Genomic DNA, 22,213 nt, shown 5'->3' on the forward strand with positions numbered 1-22,213 from the left:
GGGCTCCGCTGTCGTGCTTGTAAACAGTGCATTGAGGAATTTGAAGTCCGGTTTACGGTGTGCAATTGCTGAACCAATGTCCAAAAGTGTTTGTCTGTCGTAGACAATAAGGCAGACAACATAAGACAAAAAACATAAGAATTGTAAACAAAACAAACAAAGCACTATCATGATGTGTCGGAGTTCGCAACGCAGCAGCCATACTCGGCGCCATCTTGAGTCCACCAGGGGTGGTGTCAGGAGGTATGGTGCATAAGCTTTTGCTTTACGCAGATGATATTTTATTATTTGTCTCTCTGACCCTTCTAGATCTATGCCTTGCCTCCACAGAATTATTAATTCCTTTTCTAAGTTCTCAGGATACAGAGTCAATTGGTCTAAATCCGAAGCTTTGGCTCAGACAGATTTGGGTTTAATTAAAAGATGAGTCATATTTTTTTCACTTTTTTTTTCTCCCCCGTATGTTTTAGTTGCTATACTTGCAAAACACTAAACATTAAAGCTACTATCTGAAGCAGATTATGAGATTAAGTGATTATTTGAATGAGCTATCACTTTTAACCCCTTACTCAATGCTCTTTTTCCTTCTTTTGAAAAGGAGTTAGTTGAGACACATGGAGACAAATATTAAACACATAAAATGAGCACTTCACCTAAACCAAAAAGAGTTTTTTTATATTCCAATACATTCTTCACATTCTTATACATTCACCCGGAACTATCATAATACACATGAAATACAGTATTGTGGAAAAATCAATTATGATGCTTATGGCCTGCAGATTTCACTCATTCACAAAGTTTGCACCCTATAGCCCTTTAAAAGTCATGAGATTTTAATTGCCTTCTGCAGTTAATACAATTTGTCTTGCAGTAGCCACACATGGTCTGGGCTCAGATGTGTCACATCGCAAGGTGATCAAAAATATATATTTTGTAATGCCATCATCAAATACTTAATCACTTGGACCACTAGGAATGGAAAGTTAATCTCAGCTTCCATTCTTGCCTTCTGCTCATATTCATTGTTTAACTTTTTTTTTGCTTTTTCAAAGGCCTCATCTTCAAGTTGAGCCCTCAGAGCTGCAATTTCCTTCTGTCTTTTCTCCTCTGTCTCTTTCAGGATACGTTGTTTCTGTTCCTCAATTGCTTTCTCCACCCTCTCCAGCATCTCATTGGTGTAGTGTTGCCCACCGTTTCCAGTGACCATTTTATCAATCTGGTCAAGCAACTGAACGACCTGTTCTGGATTCTCTTTTTCATTGTTGAACACATGGTATCGTCCACTGCAAGTTTTGATGAAACTGACCAGTTTTGGGCTGTCACGCACAAATGTGTGAATGTTTTTGCCCTTCAATCGATCTCCATGAGTGAACAGTGCCATGCTGTATGTGGAGGCTTCTTTACCAAAAATTGCTTGGATGATTTTAACTGTTTCAGCTTCTTCAGCTGTGAATCTGCCCAGCTGAATCACAACTAAGAACACGTGTGGACCAGGAGCAGAGAGTGGAATACATTGTTTAATTCTGTCCACCACCTCATCTGCAGTTAGGCCGGTGTCAAACAGACCTGGAGAGTCAATGACAGATACTTTTCTTCCATTTATTATTGCATGAAATTTTTCGCATTGTGGAGTCACAGAGGAGGATGATATTTCTGATTGAAAAACCCTTTTTCCCAGGATAGTGTTGCCTGTTGCGCTTTTCCCCACACCTGTTTTTCCAACCAAAAGAATCCGAAGCTCTTCACCTGGATAATGCATTGTGCATTAACAAGAGTTATAGTACTTTTATAAATTTTTTTTAGAACAGTCATGTATTAACATGATTAAGGTTATGTTGTTAATATTTTTTATATCAGTGCAATATTTAGAGCCTGTAAAAATTTAAAATAAATATATACTTTACCGATATCACTCAAATCATCTTCTTGTTTCTTGAAGATCTAGAGGTGATGTATATAACATTATGCATTTGGCTAGTTATCCACGTTAAAAAATATGAGTTTAGATAATAAAACAGGGCAAAATATTTACTTAATAAGCTGTCATATACATGTATTATTGTGCAATACAGCAGTTTAAGACTTTACAGGTGTACAATTGATATGATATAAAGCCTTAACATCAAAACATTTTTGCAACCCCCAAAAACATATGGAAATTGGGGTTTTAGTTATTCACAAGCAAAGAATTTTCTAAAACATACCTGAATCCCTATTGAAGCAACAATTATCGAAAGCACCAAGAGTACCATGGAGTAAGATGAGATCCAAGACTTTGAGGTTGTTGATTGTTGTCCAGGAGAATTTTCGGTTCCCTGCCTAACTACTGAGAAAGTGAGGTCAAAACTGTTGTTTTAGTTATGTAATCATGCAATATGAAACTGTTAGTAAAAGATGGCTATGGTATTTTATCATTACTTTTTTATCTTTACTTTGGGGCATTATCTTTTTAATTAAATGGATAAAATGAAGAAGGGACAGGAAATAGTAGAATATAAGGCTGGACCCTTGTGAACACTAGGGCCCCAAAGTGTGAAGAGCACAGTTCTAACATGCTGTAAAATTTTATTAGAAGTTTTATCAAACTAGAATAACACGTTCAAATGCATCACCCCAGTATAATCTATAGAAATGTTTTTTATCAGCTGTCTCATTGGTATTCACTACATTTCATTGCTAGCCATGCATGGGCGTAGGGATGGGTAAGGATGGTAGGGACATGTTCCTATCAACTTTAAGAAAATTGGAAATGTCCTGACCAACATTTGGGCAATTTTACCACAAAGAAAATACTTTAACTTTATACTATGTTTTTATTTCCATTTTAATGACTATTAAAGTTTCTCAGTATCATTATTCATGTGTAAATTATTTCCCGACCTCTTCTGAATCAGCGCAAAAACTGCCTTGTTACATGGCACCTATTACTTTTCTTAGCGCTGTTCAGGATGCACCAATCACAGTCCTTTGTGATTACTGCATAACCATTTTTACAAATAATTTTCTGGAGATCAGACAGGTGGATTCCCATTTGTATCTTAGGTCCAATCCTTGAAATTAAAACCTTTTAAGCTCGGATGGTTCCGCAGAGAAAAAAATAATTATCAACATATTAATAACTACAGTTTTAACCGACACAAAAAAAGGTATCATTTTAAATCTCAGAAGCAGTACTTTACAATGCATGTATTTAAATATAGCTATATGTCTTTGACATACATGTTCTGTACATGTAAACAGCTGTTGCTTACATGCCGTGTTTTCGCTTATAACTTCACGAAAAATAAATGGAACATCAAATATCACAGACCATTACTTAGAGGAAGCAATTATCTTTAAAACGATCCAAAGTTGTTTTTGATTTTTCAGCAATGAGATTCCCAGAATTTGTCATAATCTATATCATAAATTTTTTTGAAGTTTTCTTTAAAATGATACCAAACCCTTGACCCTCCTTGTTTTTTTGTCAAGTTAAAAGCCTTTCATTTTGGGTATGCCACTGAAATAAGAAATCTTTAAAAACACCCTCAGAGCTTAAAGGGTTAATAGATTTAAACAAGTATACTTTTGTGTACAAATGTTTTCTAAGTCATTGAGAAAAAAACGAGTTCCCTTACGACTCAGTACACTTGACATTGCGTTTGCCTACGCATATGGGGAGTGTCCTTCCACACGACCTAGTTGAAACCTCTCTACAATAATGCCAATATTCTAATATTGGCTATGGTGTTTGAGCCCCACCCTTTTAGGCGTGAAGCTGTCCGCTATAAAAGCAAGTGCGCAAACATCATTCCTCAGAATTTTCTTCCTTTAAGACTGCAGTTTATCTCTCGTCTAGAAGCCCACTACTGCTTCGCCATCGACCACATGAGTCAGCGGGCAGGATCTTCACGGCAATGAGAAGACTCTCCGCTCCCCTGCAGTGCTCCGGCGAACATCACTCCGCCTCGCCGTTTGACGCTTCGCTGGTGAATGGGCCGCTTCTGCATCCTAATTCCTGCAGTGCTTCAGGAGTTGTGTATCCTTATAAGCAAATATATATATATATATATATATATATATATATATATATATATATATATATAAATATTAGTGCTGTCAAAGTTAAGGTGTTAATAACACGTTAACACAAAATTCGCTTAACGCCACTCATTTTTTTAACGCCGTTAATGCATAATATGACCCTTTGAATAAACTGTAGTTAATGAGAAGCGAGTCAATTCGCACAAACACCGCTAATATCACATGCACTGACTGTCGGGAAAACAAATGGTGGGAGACATTATGCTGATACCTGCGCCACGCATTTTATCAATGTAGCACAGCAGTAGAACATGCCTGCAAAGCAAAGATAGAGCTCAGAACTTTGTAACACGATTGCAGCAGCAAGACAGTTGCCATTTGAACACCTGCATTGCAAGGCACGGTACAAAAGTTGCGAGATGCGGTGCGAGCGTGAAATGAAAGTGTGAGCATGAGGCGATTGTCTGTGTTCCATGACTGCTACCGGGTCCATGAATAACATATAACATGCGAGTAAGGGCAGCCGGTGGAGTTTCTGGTGCCCCCTAGGAAGCTGGTGCCCTACGCAGACTGCGTAATATGCATATAGGGAGCAGCGGTACTGATTACCGGCTAACGGAATACTTGCTGCTGTCTCCAAGTTTCTTTTACAGTGTCTCTGTTTGATAGTGCACTAGCCAATGCAAAAGTTGGAGACATTTCTGGAACACTTATTACACTGTCATTTAATCCCACTAGTTACAATTGTGACTGGGGTCTAAAAGGAGTTTTTGATATATTTTGCACAGAGTTGTCAATTGTAAATGGCAGTGCAGACTTTTTTCCATGAGTGGTGCAAATATTCACATGACCAGAGCTATTTAATTCCACTGTGCTCCTGGAAAGATTATGTCTGTCAAAACTCCATAAAAAGAAGCAAATAAATCATAATACACTTACAACTACCATATTTTGTACATAATTTAAACTGAGTTTGTGTTCATTTTCTGTTGTTCAACTCTGTTGGTGGGGTAGGTTTTGTCTGGATGACTGAAAAATACATATTTTGTCCACTCATGTTTATAAAGATATTGAGATTAATCGCAGTTAACTACAAATAATTATGCGATTAATCGCAATTAAATATTGTAATTGTTTGACAGCTATATATATATAAAGAGTCGCTTACTTGTTCACGTCTTTTTAAAGATGTCGTTCCATAAGTGTTCCTTGTGTGAGAGGCACATCCCGCTGTCAGATCAGCATGAGTGCTGCATTCTCTGTCTGGATTCTCTCATGGAGACAGACTACCCCCATTTCAAAGGCATGAGTCTCAAGACGCTTCGCTTGCGAATCGCCCTCGTTCTAAGGGACGATTCAGCCTCCCGTGCCCTCCCACCCGTCTCTTCTGTGACACCCGAGGGATCACACGAGGAGGCACGGCGGGGCCACGAGGTCGAGCAGGATGAATTTGAGGTGGCCCTCGTGCCGGCACATGCCCCTCAATCTCCATGTAACACGTCTATGCCGATACATTATGTGCGTGCTCCGCAGGAGCGCACGGCCTCATCTCGTTCAGCAGTTCTGATGCCGGGGATGATAATGATGTTATGTCTCTCGCTGCATCAGGCGAGTGGTCAGTGGATGATGTTATCGTCCCTTCACCCAGCAAGGGCAAGGAGCCACTGACAAGGAGATTCTTCACATCCTTTCAAGGGCGGTCAAAGAGCTCAATATCGAGTGGTCTCCTCCAGAGGAACCTACACAATCTCGCCTTGATGAATGGTTCCTGCAGTCTGGATGACGTCATGTGACCACATCTTGTAGATCTGTCCCGTTCTTCCCTGAAGTTCATAGCGAACTGTCAAAATCCTGGCACATGCCATATTCAGCTCGCCCGCGCAGTGATTACATCCTCTCTAATGTGGATCACGGGGAAGAAAACTGTTATGCCCAACTACCCCCTGTGGAGGTGGTGGTAGTGGCGCACCTCTTCCCAGCGAGTAGCAGGGCGTGGAAATCATGCCCCTTTCATCCTACCAAGTCCTGTCGACTGACGTCCGTACTGGCTGAAAGAGCATACTCAGCAGCTGGCCAAGCTGGTTCAGCACTCCACGTGATGGCGGTGCTCCAGGTCTTTCAAGCCAAGCTCCTCAAGCAAAAGGACGAGCAAGGCTATGATCTAGAGACATTCAAAGAGCTCCACACCACTACGGACTTAGCGCTGCGTGCCACGAATGTTACTGCACAGGCCATTGGAAAGTAAATGGGCAACCTGGTAGTCTGGATTGTCACATCTGGCTGACCCTCACAGAAATGCATGACATGGAAAAAGACGCTCTGTTGGATGCTCCAGTGTCTCCAGCCGGCCTCTTCAGCGGCTCTTTGAATAAGATTGCCGAGCATTACATCGCAACACTGGCAGGCTATGAGACACTTCATGCCGAAACGGAGTAATGTGTCACAGCCGGTTACCTCCCGCTCTGTTTCGAGTCAGCGCCCAGGCAAAAGCCCCATGCCCGCTGCCTCAGTGCTGCCACCAAGCGGTGGCCCAAATGGAAGCAGCCGTTTCAGCGAACACCCCGCACTGGTGGAAAAAAAAACCCCATGCAGCGAAAGCGCTCCTGACGGGCATAGCCCTTTTAAGCGGAATGCAGAGCTCACTGTTCCCTCTGGGTCTGCTCTGAAGAAGGCTCCATTGGAGACACACAACACTGTTCCCCATCTCTCCACTGTTGTCTGTCGAAAAAGCTGTTCACAATATTGTTCAAAATGTTGTTTCTGTGTCTCACATTGATATGAATGCAATAAAAAAATGCAATAAATGCAAAAAAGAATACAGTGCTCATTGCACATGCACGAGACGCTCACACATTCTCAATGAAGAGCTCTTTTCCTCTTCAAAGCCCACATAGTGTGCACTAGAGTTGGGGTACCCGAGTCATGAGTCCAATTTTTATTGATTCCATACAACAAGCCAAACAGACATAACAGAAAATGTGGAATCACATTATATGAAACTAAAACCCTTACCCCTGAACACATACCCACCCACCCACCCCCCCCCCCCCCAAACACACACACAAAAACAAATTGTGACACAAAAAAGCACTCCAGTGGTCAAACGCTAAATTGACAATGACACACAAATAGACAACAAATCAGCAGAAAACTATCAGAAACACACACACACAAAACGCACACCACCAAAAACAAAAAGGTTACACACATACATTCAAAATTACAATTACCTCTCCACTGTCCCTCCCCGAGAGCCCCCAAAAAGGCCAAATAACTGCCTCATTTTTTATTAAAGAAATCCAGGCTGCCTAGCCTTCTACATGACATCTCCTCAAATGCCGCTACCCTGCCCATCTCTGTGTGCCACTCTTGAAATGAGGGCACTCCAGCCAACTTCCATCCCCTAAAGATGACCTGTCTGCCAATCGTAACACTGGCTAGGACCCAATTTTTTATGTACTTATCCCCTATATTAATGACCGCCCCATTGCCTAAAATACAGAGTCTGGGGCAAAATGAAATTTGAGTGCCCAATACGTCACACATAAAACTCTGAACCCTCAATCAAAATTCTTGGATCTTAACACACCACAAAAAAACATGGGTTGTGTCCCCATCTTCTGATTGGCATCCCCAGCAGGTGAGTGTGTCTTTAAGAACAAGCCTATACAATCTAGAGGGGGTCCAATAGAATCAATGTAAAACCTTAAATTGCATAAGGCGCACCCTTGCATCTCTAGATGTAGACTTCATGTTTTTTAGAATCCTAGACTCTGAATTAGCAGGGAGTAATACACTGATGCCTCATGACCTTTTCCAAAAGCAGTAATCACCACTCCCAGAGTATCTGCTGCTTTAGGGGGGTGAATAATACAAAGCAGGTGGCACAGCTGTAAATAACTAAAAATTGAGACTGGGGAATCCCAAAATGTTGAACCATATTTTCAAAGGATCTCAACAGTCCACTCTCATATAGGTCATTGAGCATATTAACTTCCTTCACAATCCACTCTGTCCAGCAGAAAGGGGACTTATTAATACATAACTTTGGGTTCAGCAATATGCTCGAAGCAACATTTAAATAAATGTCCGAATTAAACACTCTGGACACTTTTGCCCATACCGCTTGCAAATGCAAGACAACGGGGTGTAACTTAACTTCTCCGGTTAGTTTGATAGAAAGGCTTTGCAATGGCGAAATAGGGGTAAGAAATTCCTGTTCAGTACAAAACCAGGGAGGGGCTCTCTCAGGTGGAAGCAACCATGAGCCAAATGTCTGAGACCGAATGCATAATAATAAAACAAAATCTTGGGTAGGCCTAGCCCACATTTGTCAATTGGCTTATGCAATTTACTGAAATGTAATCTGGGCATTTACCATTCCAAATGAAAGACTTTTCTATACTATCAAATTGCTTGAAATAAGAGAGGGGGACATCTATGGGGAGAGATTGTAGCACGAAGTTGAAATTTGGAATACAATTCATTTTAATAACCTTCCCAGTCATAGATAAATGTAATGAAGCTCACCTGCCCACATCGCTCGAAAACCTTTTTCTTAAAGGATTTGCTGGGAATAAAATACCCAAATACTTAATGCCCTGTGTGGGCCACTGGATGGCACCTGGCTGAAAAGCCGTTACCGGGCAGAATGGTGTCAGAGCCAAAGCTTCGAATTTAGACCAATTAACTCTGTATCCTGAAAACTTAGAAAAGGAATTAATAATTCTGTGGAGGCAAGACATAGATCTTGTAGGGTCAGAGACGAGTAATAAAATATTATCTGCGTCAGGCAAAAGCTTATGCGCCACACCTTCCGCCATCTCCCCTGGAAAATCATCCTCCTTTCTTATCGTGGCTGCTAACGGTTCCAGGGCAAGACAGAACAATAAAGGGGAAAGAGGGCAACCCTGCCGGGTGCCCCTATCCAGAGTAAAATAATCTGAAATTAATCCATTCGTTTGTACAGCCGCTACCGGGTGTCTATAAAGTAACTTAATCCATCCAATAAAAGTTTTCCCGAACCCATATATTTCCAAAATCTTAAAAAGAAAATCCCATTCTACCATATCAAATGCCTTTTCGGCATCAAGTGAGATGGCAGCGACCGGAGTCTGATCATTCACAGCTGACCACATGATACTGATGAAACGCCTAATGTTATCAGAAGAGCTACAGCCCCGAATAAACCTCACCTGATCTATATGTAAAAGAGATGTCATAACTTTAATTAATCTGTTAGCCAAAATTTCAGACAATATTTTAACGTCTAGCTGGATCAAGGAAATTGGATGGTAACTCTTTCACTCGCTTGGATTTTTGTCCATTTTAAGAATCAGATTGATCCGGGCTTGTGTCATGGTTGGCGGAAGCTTTCCATTCTTTAATGATTCCGTATAAACTTATAGCAAAAGTGGAGCCAGTTCTGTAGCATAAGATATAAAAAATTCAGCGGCAAAGCCATCTGGCCCTGGAGCTTACCTGTAGGCAAGGCCTTAATTACCTCGCAAAGCTCCTCCAAGGTTATCTTAGAATCAAGAGAATTTTGTTGCTCAGTCGTCAATTTAGGAAGTTCTAATGGTTCCACAAAGTTTCTAATATCCTCATCAGTAGACGAAGACGTAGAACTATAGAGATCAAGATATAATTCTTTAAAAGCATTATTAATATCAATGGCCGAGATAAATATTTCACCACCAGCAGATTTCACTGAGGGAATGGTAGAAAAAGACTCTATCTGTTTTATATATCTAGCTAGCGGTTTCCCTGCTTTGTCCCCCGACTCAAAGTATGACTGTCTTGCCCTGAATTGCCAAAACTCCACCTTCTGCAACAAAATAGTATTATATCTGTATTTCAATCAGGTCAGTTCCCTGAGGCCATTAAATGACATTCAGTGCTTCAGGTCTGCCTTGGCACTTTTAATATTCCCTTCCAATTACACGAGTTCTTGTGCTTTGGATTTTTTGGTGAATGACGCATACTGTATTATTCGGCCCCTATGAACTGCCTTAAGTGCCTCCCAAGCCACACGTACAGAGGATGCTGAGGAACAGTTGGTCTACATTGATTTCAGCCTTTATCATTTGTTGGAATTCAGGATTTTGCAAAAGGGATACATTAAAGCACCAACTATATGATTTACTTTTCTTCATATGTGGTAACACCTCTAAACACACCAAGGCGTGATCTGACACTAAAATGTTTCCAATTGAGCAATCAACAACAGATGAAATGATGAAATGACTTAGAAAAAAATCTATACTAGAGTAAGTCTTATGGACTGATGAAATTTTTTTATAGATGGGTTCAAAAGTCTCCAAATATCTGTAAGACCAAGATTGCTACACATCCTGTGAAGCGTCAGTGTTGCTCTAGAGGGCTTGCACACTTTTGCTTCACTATGATAAGGACTGAGCCCATCAAAAGATTAAAGTCTCCTCCCAATATTATATCATGAGGGGTGCCAGCGGCTTGCAACTTCCCTTCAAGATCTATAAAAAAGCCCTGATCATCGATGTTAGGTGCATAAATATTAGCCAAAATAATACTTTGTCCCTGAATTTCAGCTAAAACAATAATGACTCTTCCTAATTTATCTTTACTCTGTTTGAGACATTTGAAATGTAGATGTTTACTTATCAGTGTAATGACTCCCCTGCTCTTACTCGAGCCAGCACTATAAAAAATGCCCATGCTATATCTTTCCAAATTTTTCAGCTTCCTGCGGAGATGCCTTTCTTGAAGAAACACTATATCATATTTCTTACGCTTAAGAGAAATAACCTTCCTTCTTTTTATGGGGTGCCCCAACCCATTCACATTCCATGTGGAGAGAGACAATCCACTCATATTAACATTTGACATTTTGACATATAAGAAAAAATAGATTGTGTACCAAAAACAAGATTATAAAGACCACATTCCAACATTAGTGAAAAAATCAAAACCCTAACATCCTCCAGAACCAAACAAACAGAAAAAAGCACGACACCAGCAACTGGCGTCCATCCCTCCAAACTTAAACAGTCCATGTACGCTTACAAGAACCCCCGTGACAAATTTGCCATCGGATTGCTCAAGTCCGGTGTTTCTATAAATATTTTGTGAGACAGAATTACACAGCAAAAGATAATCTACAGTGCATCCGGAAAGTATTCACTTTTTCCACATTTTGTTATGTTACAGCCTTATTCCAAAATGGATTAAATTAATTTTCCTCAAAATTCTACAAACAACACCCCATAATGACAATATGAAAGAAGTTTGTTTGAAATCTTTGCAAATTTATTAAAAATAAAAAATGAAAAAATATCACATGTACATAAGTATTCACAGCCTTTGCTCAATACTTTGTTGAAGCACCTTTGGCACCATTTACAACCTCTAGTCTTTTTGAGTATGATGCTACAAGCTTGGCACACCTATTTTTGGGCAGTTTCTCCCATTCTTCTTTGCAGGACCTCTCAAGCTCCATCAGGTTGGATGGGGAGAGTCGGTGCACAGCCATTTTCAGATCTCTCCAGAGATGTTCAATCGGGTTCAAGTCTGGGCTCTGGCTGGGCCACTCAAGGACATTCACAGAGTTGTCCCGTAGCCACTCATTTGTTATCTTGGCTGTGTGGTTAGGGTCGTTGTCCTGTTGGAAGATGAACCTTTGCCCCAGTCTGAGGTCCAGAGCGCTCTGGAGCAGGTTTTCATCAAGGATGTCTCTGTACATTGATGCATTCATCTTTCCCTCATTCCTGACTAGTCTCCCAGTTCCTGCCACTGAAAAACATCCCCATAGTATGATGCTGCCACCACCATGCTTCACTGTAGGGATAGTATTGGCCAGGTGATGAGCGGTGCTTGATTTCCTCCAGATATGACGCTTGCCATTCAGGCCAAAGAGTTCAATCTTTGTTTCTCATGGTCTGAGAGTCCTTCAGGTGCCTTTTGGAAAACTCCAGGTGGTCTGTCATGTGCCTTTTACTGAGGAGTGGCTTCCGTCTGGCCACCCTACCATACAGGCCTGATTGGTGGAGTGCTGCAGAGATGGTTGTTCTTCTGGAAGGTTCTCCTCTCTCCACAGAGAAATGCTGGAGCTCTGTCAGAGTGACCATCAGGTTCTTGGTCACCTCCCTGACTAAGGCCCTTCTCCCTCGATTGCTCAGTTTGGCCGGGCGGCCAGCTCTAGGAAGAGTCCTGGTGGTTCCAAACTTCTTCCATTTACGGATGATGGAGGCCACTGTGTTCATTGGGACCTTCAATGCTGCAGAAATTTTTCTGTACCCTTCCCCAGATCTGTGTCTCGATACAATCCTGTCTCGGAGGTCTACAGACAATTCCTTGGACTTCATGGCTTGGTTTGTGCTCTGACATGCACTATTAACTGTGGAACCTTATATAGACAGGTGTGTGCCTTTCCAAATCATGTCCAATCAACTGAATTTACCACAGGTGGACTCCAATCAAGTTGTAGAAACATCTCAAGGATGATCAGTGGAAACAGGATGCACCTGAGCTCAATTTTGAGTGTCATGGCAAAGGCTGTGAATACATATGCACGTGATTTTTTTTTCGTTTTTTATTTTTAATAAATTTGCAAAGATTTCAAACAAACTTCTTTCATGTTGTCATTATGGGGTATTGTTTGTAGAATTTTGAGGAAAATAATGAATTTAATCCATTTTGGAATAAGGCTGTAACGTAACAAAATGTGGAAAAAGTGAAGCACTGTGAATACTTTCCGGATGCACTGTATAAAACAAACTCCAACCAATAGATGGAATAAGCACAAAGAGCGTGTAGCTTCATCCATAAAACTGTCCTGAAGGTGTGACACTCTACAAAATAAACTCCAGCCGCTAGGCGGAACCAGCACAAAAAGAGCACGCAGAATCCTCAAACAGTCAAGCGAATGTTCAGTGAGCCGGTCCACTCAGCTGCAGTGTGAGTACAACCAGATGACCCACTCACTCCATTGACTTTGCAAAAAAATACATCAACAATACACACTCCACCCAATAGGAGGAACAAGCACATAGAGCATGTAGGTTCATCCATAAAACTGTCCTGAAGTTGTGATACTCTACAAAATAACCTGCAGCCGCTAGGCGGAATCAGCACAAAAAGAATGGGCAGATTCTTCAAACAGTCAAACGAATGTTCAGTGAGCCGGTCCACTTGGCTGCAACTTGAGTACAATGAGATGACCTGCTCACTCCATTGACTTTATGAAGGGCATCGCTTGCTGCGGGCATGTGAATGTTTTATGGCCATCCTCAGCATCTATTCTCAATTTGGCCAGGAATATCAGTGCAAAAGCGACCTTCCGTTGGTGTAAAAGTTTCTTGCAATCCTTTAATCGATCATGCTTCTCTTTTGTCAAATTTGCAAAGTCTGGGAACAAGAAAATGCTGTGGTTCTTCCAAGAAAGCCTTCCTTTACTCCTCGCCTCACCATCCGATCTTTATCAGATGATCTCAGAAATTTGGCCAGAATTGATCGGGGCCTGTCTCCCTCTGCGGATCGGCGAGCAGGAACCCTGTGAGCTTGCTCGATTTCCAGCTTATGGCCTGCTATGTCGAGCAGATTCGGAAAGAGCCCATCCAAGAATTTCACCATATCCTGTCCCTCTGCTCCCTCAGGGATTCCAACGTTACGGATGTTATTCCACCGGCTATGGTTCTCCATGTCCTCCAACTTCTCCCAGACACGCTCCAAATACACCTTGGTCGCTAGCGGATTAGCAGATAATTCTCTCACCGATGACTCCAGGTAATCGATCCGTTTCTTGACATCCCCCACTCTTGTAACCACATCAGTTTACTTTGCCTCCATGGCAGTGATCGATGGATGTATCACAGCAAGATCCTCCAAGTCAGCAACGACCTTCATCAGCATTGCCGACATTTTCAGCACCTCTCTGACCAAATTGACTCCCAGGCCCGCGGGCTGCTCAGGGACGTCAGCTTGAGCACGTAAGTGTCCTTTAATGTCTCCAGAGCCCGAGGATTTTGAATTCTTTGACATATTGTCCTCCTAGAACTGTTATGGAACAGAGTGTATCAAATCTCACCGGTTTGTCATAAAAAGTATTAAAACTAGCAAAGTACGCAGAGCTCACCATTCACACGTCCGATCCTCACATGGCGTCACGTGACTCCAATGCACAAGTTCAATTTGAATGGACTTGTCATGGACTCGGATGCATTACTCGGACTTGACTCGAACTTGAGCCTTTGGGACTCTGGATTCCAGCCGAGTCCAAGACATTTGTGATGCAATGAAAAAAAAAAAAAAATAAACAGAAATTAATGAACACATCTCTGTCTGCATGCAGCTGTATTAGCCCCTGAAGTCGTAGGCATAGCCAGAGTTGTTTCAATGTGTTTAAGGAAACACACGCACACATACATATGCACGTGCACAGGCACGCTTATCAGTCAACCAATTCGCTTGAATGTTACTACAGAGACTACTGCATAACATAGACTACCGAGGTGGCCGGCACGATGAAAACATAAAGATGGGTATGTATCCAATGTAATAGAAACTAAACAAGGCAGTTTCACACGAAACAGGACCTGACAAGTGGTAAAATTGTGTGTGGCGTTTGTGCAGCCAAGACGGTGCTCATATTGCGGTTTCATCATGGTCAAGAACATCAATGAGTCAAGTCACCCACATCATGTCTCTCACAGTTTACTAAAAACAGCATATCAAAATAAAAAATACATAAAAATAGTATTAATATTGGATATTAAGTATTTTTAGGTGTAATGTATCTACACATGTAGGCTTCTGTAGTCTCTTGTGTAGACTCAGTGTTGTCAGCTTAAAATGGTCCATAATAGCTTGATGAATTAACTGTGTAACTTTTTAAATAATCGGGGAAAAAAGCATTATTGCTAAAGCAGACAGCAACTCTAAACAGATAAACAGCACCTATGTATTATTGATTGACTATTTTCAAAGCATTGACGAGCTGCTTAAAATACATTCTTTTGCAGCATTTGTCCACCATTCAAAACATTCAACTATGCACAATAAAATATTAGGATATTTTGGGCAGTGAAATATTTTGTTTATAATTTAATTATAGACTATAAAATAAATGTATTATTCGTTTGTGTATGAAGCTAAACTTCATGTTACGAGTTGAACTTAGTTGGTTATGACGTTTTTATTTAAATGTTTATTTTATTTTATTTTTATTGTAAACCACTGGGTAACTTATGCACATCTTTTTAGCCTTTATTTTTGACACATTTGAAGGACAATTCTGTTAAATTTATACCTCAAAATTATTATTTTCCATGTTTTTGCAGTTAAAGAAGAGCTCAATGAAATATTCTTTGGTTGGTATTTAAAGATTTCAGACTGATTGCAGACCAATGCGGCTGCAGCTCAAGCAAAAATCAATTATTAGAATTTTTTTTTTTTATCTTCTGCGGCAGCTGCGAGACACACAGAGATTTAGGTACACGAGCAGCACTCAGAACTGCCCTGCATTGTGCGGTTTCCCACAAATTAACTAGAAAACCATGTCCGGGACAACATGGCACTAATATTATCAGTGGGCTTTTACAGTGTTTTTGGATTTAGCATTTGCAGTCAAATCGTGAGACGTAACTTCTCAGCGTGTGCTAATAACTACTGTGTTTACTAATTTGTACATAATGTATTTTCCCAAATCAGTCGGCAGATAGAGAAAAAAGATACAGACAGAAATCTCAGTATAGACTATTATTTCTTTAGATAGGGATCATTTTAAATAAAACTAAATTAAATTGAACTGACAAATTGAAAATTAAGTAGAAATCAAAACTAAATTAAAATTCAAAACATAACCTTGGTTGTAATTAATAATGCAGCTTTCACTTACTTCAGTCTATGTTTGAGTGGAGGGGAAAAAGCAACAAATAATTGAAATGTCAACAGAACGCAATAAGAATTGTGGACAGTTTTGTCTTCGTACACCTAAAGCATATGCTTTTATTCTGAAACCGCTTTGAAGTTTGTTCAGCAGGATACTAATCAAAACATGTATATATGAAATGCAACAGAGGTGTGAATCTGTTAATTCAAATTCATGAACAGATTCATTCAGGCTCGGACTCGACTCAGACTCGGCCTGTTATGGACTCGGTCTTGAGTTTGACTCGGCCCCTTTTGGACTCGGACTCAACTCGGACTCGATTGTTAAAAAACTCGGACTTGATTCAGACTCGATTGTTTAAAGACTCGGACTTGACTCGGACTTGACTAAGGTGGACTCATACCCAACACTATTGTGCACAACCACTTCCCACCGGCGAGCAGCGCATTATATCATACAATGAACAAACCAAATTGCCCTCTGTCCCATTACGTGGATGCGTGGCAGGCCCTTATGGGTATTTCAGATTGAAACGACCGAACATGGATATACAGTATGATTCAATTTGCACGTCGACCACCCCGTTTCAACGGCGTTCTATCTTCCATGGTTTTGTCTGATGATGCGCCAGTGTTACGAGCCGAAATACACAATCTCCTTGTGAAAAGCACTATAGAGGTTGCCCCAAATTGTCAAACTCAAAAAGGGTTTTACAGCCATTATTTTCTTGTCCCAAAGAAAGACGCCAGGCTTCAGCCAATCCTAGATCTGAGACATGTGAATCACGCACTTGCAAAGCGCTCGTTCAAAATGATTACACAGAAACAGATATTATCGCACGTCTGCCCACACGATTGGTTTGCGTCGATAGATCTGAAAGATGTGTACTTTCATGTCCAAATTGTACAACATCACAGGATGTTTTTGAGATTCGCCGTATCAATTCAAGGTCCTGCCCTTCTGGCTGTCTCTGGCTCCTCCCACATTCACAAAGTGCATCGATGCGGTTCTTGCCCCTCTGAAACTGAGCGGCATGCGCATTTTGTACTACCTCGATGATTGGCTGTTACTGGCCCAATCAGAAGCTCTGCTATGCCAGCACAGAGACTTACTGCTTCAGCATCTAAACAGCTTGGGCCTCAATGTCAACTGGGCGAAGATCACACTCTCCCCCAGCTAACAAATCTCCTTTTTGGGAGCCCGCCTCGACTCCATGAGCAGGCACGCACACCTCACAAGCGAGCGCGTCCAGTCCATTCTACAGTGTCTGTCTCGGTTCAAACTGGGGAGAACACTTCAACTGAAGCTGTTTTAAAAAGCATTGGGGTTTATGGCGGTGGCATCTGCCATCATTCCATTAGGTCTTTTACACATGAGACCTCTTCAGTGCTGGCTCAAACGCCGTGTGTCATGCTGGGGCAGATTTTCAGGCGGAAAGAGGTGACTACAGATGCTTCCAACACAGGTTGGGGGGCGGTGTGCAAAGGACGGCAGGGTTTCGGCACCTGGACAGGTGCATGGCACATCAACCGCCTAGAGCTATCGGCTGTATTCCTAGCCTTGAAGGCTTTTCAGTCAGAAACTGTCATGTTCTGGTTCACTCAGACAACATGACAGTTGTGGCGTATATAAACCCCCAAGGCGGAATTCATTCACCACCATTGATAAAACTGATACGTCACCTCCTCCTGGGAGCGAGCATCATTTCCTTTCCCTGAGAGCGACATATGTCCCAGGCCATCTGAATTACAGTGCAGACCTATTGTCATGCAAGGGGTGATACCAGGCGAATGGAGACTTCATCCTCAAACTGTCCTGAGGATTTGGAAAATATTCGGCAAAGCAGAAATCAATCTATTTGCCTCAGTGGAGAACGCCCACTGTTCCCACTGGTACTCGAAGTCCCAAGCCCCGCTGGGAACAGACTCAATGGCCCACAAATGGCCGGCGAAATGCAAATATGCATTTCCTCCGGTGTGCCTAATTCACTGTCGTATGCAAAGTCTGAGAGGACAAGGAAACTATTCTGTTGGTTGTGCCAAAATGGCCCAATCAGCCATGGTTTCTGGAAATTATAGAGATGTTATACAGCTTGCTATGGGAAGTACCGCTGAGGAGGGATCTCCTCTCTCAGGCGCAAGTCACAATCTGACATCCCCAGCCCAAGCTGTGGAACCTGCATGTGTGGCCCCTGAACGGAGCACGCTAAACGCACCAGAACTGACGCATTCAGTCATGAACACCCTTTTACAGGCCAGAGCACTGTCCATGAGATGCCTCTACATGCTAAAATGGAATGTTCACTGATTGGTGTCTTTCACATGGCAAAGACACAGTAAACTGCCCCATACATGAAATTCAGATTTTTCTTCAAGAGCAATTAGACACAGGACTTACTCCGTCAATGCTCAAAGTTTATGTGGTGACTATATCTGCATATCACGCACCTGAAGCCAGCACCACTATAGGCAAACATGATTTAATCATAAAGTTCCTTAGAGGAGCAAGACGATTAAATCCACTTCAGCCGGCTATAGTCCCGACTTGGGACCTAACTTTGGTCCTAAAAGCTCTTATCTAGAGTTGGATAATATTCTAGTCAGTTCTATAGTTTTAAATTGCACTCCTTCATACCGATTCCTGTTACTTGAGTCTACATGCCGGCCGGGCACACGTGATCATTTCACAAAACGGTCAGTTTTTGATCATTATCCAGGGGTAATTGACTAAGACTGGGTTTCCCGAAGCCCTAAGTAGAATGTTAGTAGCACTTATGTTGTACTCTAAGGCACGTTTCCCAAAAGCATTGTTATCTAAGCAGGCTAGTTCATAAAAACATTCGATTACCATTTCCATTAAGTGCAACTTAAACTTTTTTTTCTGGCATCTTTCACGGTTTATCAAAGACAATGGGACATTTAATAAATTGTATTAACATATTTTGATCATTGGAAAGCCATTGTAAACTATTTCAGAGGACAAAAAAAGTGTTGGAAAAAAATCGCATTGAAATCAATAGGCAGTCTCTGCATTCTGTGCATGCGACGTGATAGGTCTAAATTTACAAGACACGTAATACAATATAACATTATATTGGCCTTCATTCTTAAGCATAATTGTAATGGTAAGACGATAATACGGTAAGACGGATAATAGAAAGACGATATGTTCTTATTAAACAGATTATTTAAGAAGACATATGTGAGTAATGTGCCCATGCAGTTTAAAACTTAAATAAATATGCCTAAATGATTAAAATTTGGTTAACAAAGAAGATTAGAGTGAGAGTATGAAATGAGATATTCCCTCTCTTCCTCCTTCCTCCAATGGCTGGTTCAAATCGGCTCACCTATAGTCTTTTTACAAGGCAGTAACAAATTGCATGATGCATAATGGCAGTAAGGCTACAAGTACACAATACCTTGAACCAGATGATCTATTATTATTTTTATTTTTTTTAATCCCCTTTTCTCCCAATTTAGAATGCCCAATTCACACTACTTAGTAGGTCTTCGTAGTGTCACGGTTAATCACCTCAATCTGGGTGGCGGAGGACAAGTCTCAGTTGCCTCTGCTTCTGAGACTGCCAACTCGCGCATCTTATCACGTGGCTCGTCGTGCATGACACCGCGGAGACTCACAGTACGTGGAGGCTCATGCTACTCTCCACGATCCACACACAACTTACCACGCGCCTCACTGAGAGCGAGAACCACTAATCGCGACCACGAGGAGGTTACCCCATGTGACTCTACCCTCCCTAGCAACCGGGTCAATTTGGTTGTTTAGGAGCCCTGGCTGGAGTCACTCTTGAACTCGCGACTCCAGGGGTGGTAGTCAGCGTCAATACTAGCTGAGCTACCCAGGCCCCTGAACCAGATGATCTATTAATATTTAAACAGGTCTATGAGTAGTTCGATACTGATGCCTGTCATTTTAATCCTGTTCTGTTTGCATTTGTTCAGTTTCCAGCCAAAGAAACAAAACCTTAGGAAACGTGAGAGCCCCTTCATTGTGTACATTCACATTACATGCATTTATTGCTTCATTTTCATTAATCTCTATGATTGAGCATCAATACGTCTGAAACTTTATCTGAATAGTAGTTTTGTTTAGTCCCCCTAGAGCTGATATATTTAATTAAACACTATTCTCAGTAAGAAGGAGTGACTATACCATCTGCTTAAGTCACATAGTTTCCTATGTACTATTAACTGGAATAATATGACAGTAATCAAAGGTAATGACTAAAACTATTTAGACATTCCAATGGTCTAAATAATGATTATATTTAGTCCCTACAGTCTAGGTAGTTAATGTCGAATAGTTAGTCAGAAAGCTAAGGTACCAGAAGTCATGCCCAATGCTCTGTCAATGCTGAGCCATTAGATGTACTAACACTGATCACAGATTTGCGGCAACTAGGATTTAACGTAATTTCAGGATAAGTCAGAATAAAACCAAGTTTAATAACTTAATAGTCAGGTAAATATTTATCATGCCAATCACATAATTCAGAAATTCAGAAATAATCAATACAAAACATAAATTGCTCAAAGATGAATCTTAAGAGTGACAGATGCATACCTGACTTCAGCTAAATATATAGTGTGCACTACAGGGATTTCAGGCTACAGAAAATTCCAATGTCCAATATGCTAAATTTCCTTAAATACACACATCCAAACCAAATGGTTTGATAATAAGAATTTGGGGATGAATAGGTTTGGAAGTCCTGGGGCCACACATTATACAGGAGGTAATTTAGAAGGAAGGAAGGATGGAGGCACACCCCAAGAATTGGTCAGAACTCTAAATTCACAGAATTTAGAGTTTCTAGAGGGGGGGGGGAGTAAGAAGGTGAGAGAAAATATGTGGAAAGACAACAATAAGACAATTCTCGCTCAATTGGATGTGAGATGGTATCTTTGCGAGAAAGTTTCTATGCTGATTTTCTCAGAGAGGTTGATTGGCTCGGCTGCTCTTTGCCTCCCTGGGGAGTTCTGACCTTTGAATGCAAACACCCTGGCACCCCGCCTTACAATATAGCAATCATTTTGACACTTGACATTTACATGAATAGATGAAAACACAACAAAGCCACAGCATTGGCCGAAATAATGCATGGACTGACGACACAACACACACGCACACGCATACACACTGACAGACACTCTGCGCGCGCATAAAAGGGAATTATGTAAATTACATATCTGACTGCACTGACTGTTAATTTGTACTTTAGCTACTAATGAATTTTTTGCGATATCTTTCCAAAAAAAGCATTTTTTTTTTTTTTTTTCTCTACACAGTGTCGATTTGGCAAAAAGAAAACAAATGAAGTTTCGTCTTACCAGTTTGTGTGGAAACGTTTAAAACTTGTGTTACAAATAGCCCTGCGTTAGTCTGTGCCCCGCTCTCCCATCCATTTTTAGAGAATGTCACTCCATAAGTAGATCGACTTTAAAAAACTGAATTTGATTTTGACACATTAATCGTAGGTTTATTGCACATGCATTATCCAACAAGTTTATCGCATATTGCATTTTCTGTCCATATCGTGCAGCCCCAGTGGTTAGTTATTTTTTGCTATTTTCTGATTCTTCTGATTCTGATTCTTTTGCCAATTACCAGACTGACTTTTTCAATACCAACATTTTGAATATTATCCTTCTTGCAATATGTCCCTACCAACTTTCAAACCAAACCTACGCCCTTGGTATGTATCTGTGGTTCGATTTAAGCAACATAAAGTAGCCTAAACCAGTATCTTTTCAAATTAATTTTAAAAACCGTACCTTTCATTGTGGGGCACATAATGACAGTATAGATGTCTTTGTCGCTTTCCTTTCCTATGAAGGGCAGTTTCGTTTAAGCGTATCCTCTGTGGAAAAAAAAATAAATAAAGAAAAAAGAAAAAAAAAAAAAGAAAAAAAAAAAGAAAATAAATAAATAAAAAAAAAAACAAAGAAAAGAAACCAGTAACCTGGTTTTATGTGAAACTCTCCCAACCAATTTTCTCGAGTATAAATAACACCGGGAACGGCATTGGTTCTTTACATTTCACATCTCGCACGTACAGCAGCAGCGTTGGCTTTATTTCTTGGCATTAGGCTATATAGCCAATGATTCATTGACAGACCCCAGTCAAATGCCGCAATTTCCTTATCAAACCTTTGCAGCAGTGATGCAGTCCTAACAAAAAAGTGGTTTACTATTGCCCAGCCCCTGTTTGAAAAATAAAACACACTTTTACAAGTTTCTTCATGTTTCATCATTACAGGGACATATTCAAGATTTTATTAGTCATACTGGTCAATC

At 40.9% G+C, this 22,213-nt stretch overlaps 1 protein-coding gene across 1 annotated transcript; it reads right to left on the reverse strand.

Annotated features, from left to right (window-relative positions):
- Positions 1-654: 654 nt before the first annotated feature.
- Positions 655-21,725, reverse strand: LOC127443926 (GTPase IMAP family member 7-like). The gene is made up of 4 exons (XM_051702996.1): positions 21,691-21,725; positions 2,208-2,329; positions 1,908-1,944; positions 655-1,749 (listed from the first exon to the last, which is right to left on the reverse strand). The coding sequence occupies exons 1-4, from the start codon at positions 21,707-21,709 to the stop codon at positions 920-922; spliced, it is 1,008 nt and encodes a 335-aa protein (XP_051558956.1). The 5' UTR covers positions 21,710-21,725; the 3' UTR covers positions 655-919.
- Between the last annotated feature and the right edge of the window lie 488 nt (positions 21,726-22,213).

The sequence above is a fragment of the Myxocyprinus asiaticus genome, chromosome 7 (genome assembly GCF_019703515.2).
Source record: "Myxocyprinus asiaticus isolate MX2 ecotype Aquarium Trade chromosome 7, UBuf_Myxa_2, whole genome shotgun sequence".
Lineage (NCBI taxonomy): Eukaryota > Metazoa > Chordata > Actinopteri > Cypriniformes > Catostomidae > Myxocyprinus > Myxocyprinus asiaticus.

Coding starts and splice junctions, on each gene's coding strand:
- LOC127443926 (XM_051702996.1), bottom strand. Junction 1,945..2,207: donor TTGCTTCAATAGGGATTCAG/GTATGTTTTAGA, acceptor CATCACCTCTAG/ATCTTCAAGAAACAAGAAGA. Junction 1,750..1,907: donor AGATGATTTGAGTGATATCG/GTAAAGTATATA, acceptor TGCATTATCCAG/GTGAAGAGCTTCGGATTCTT.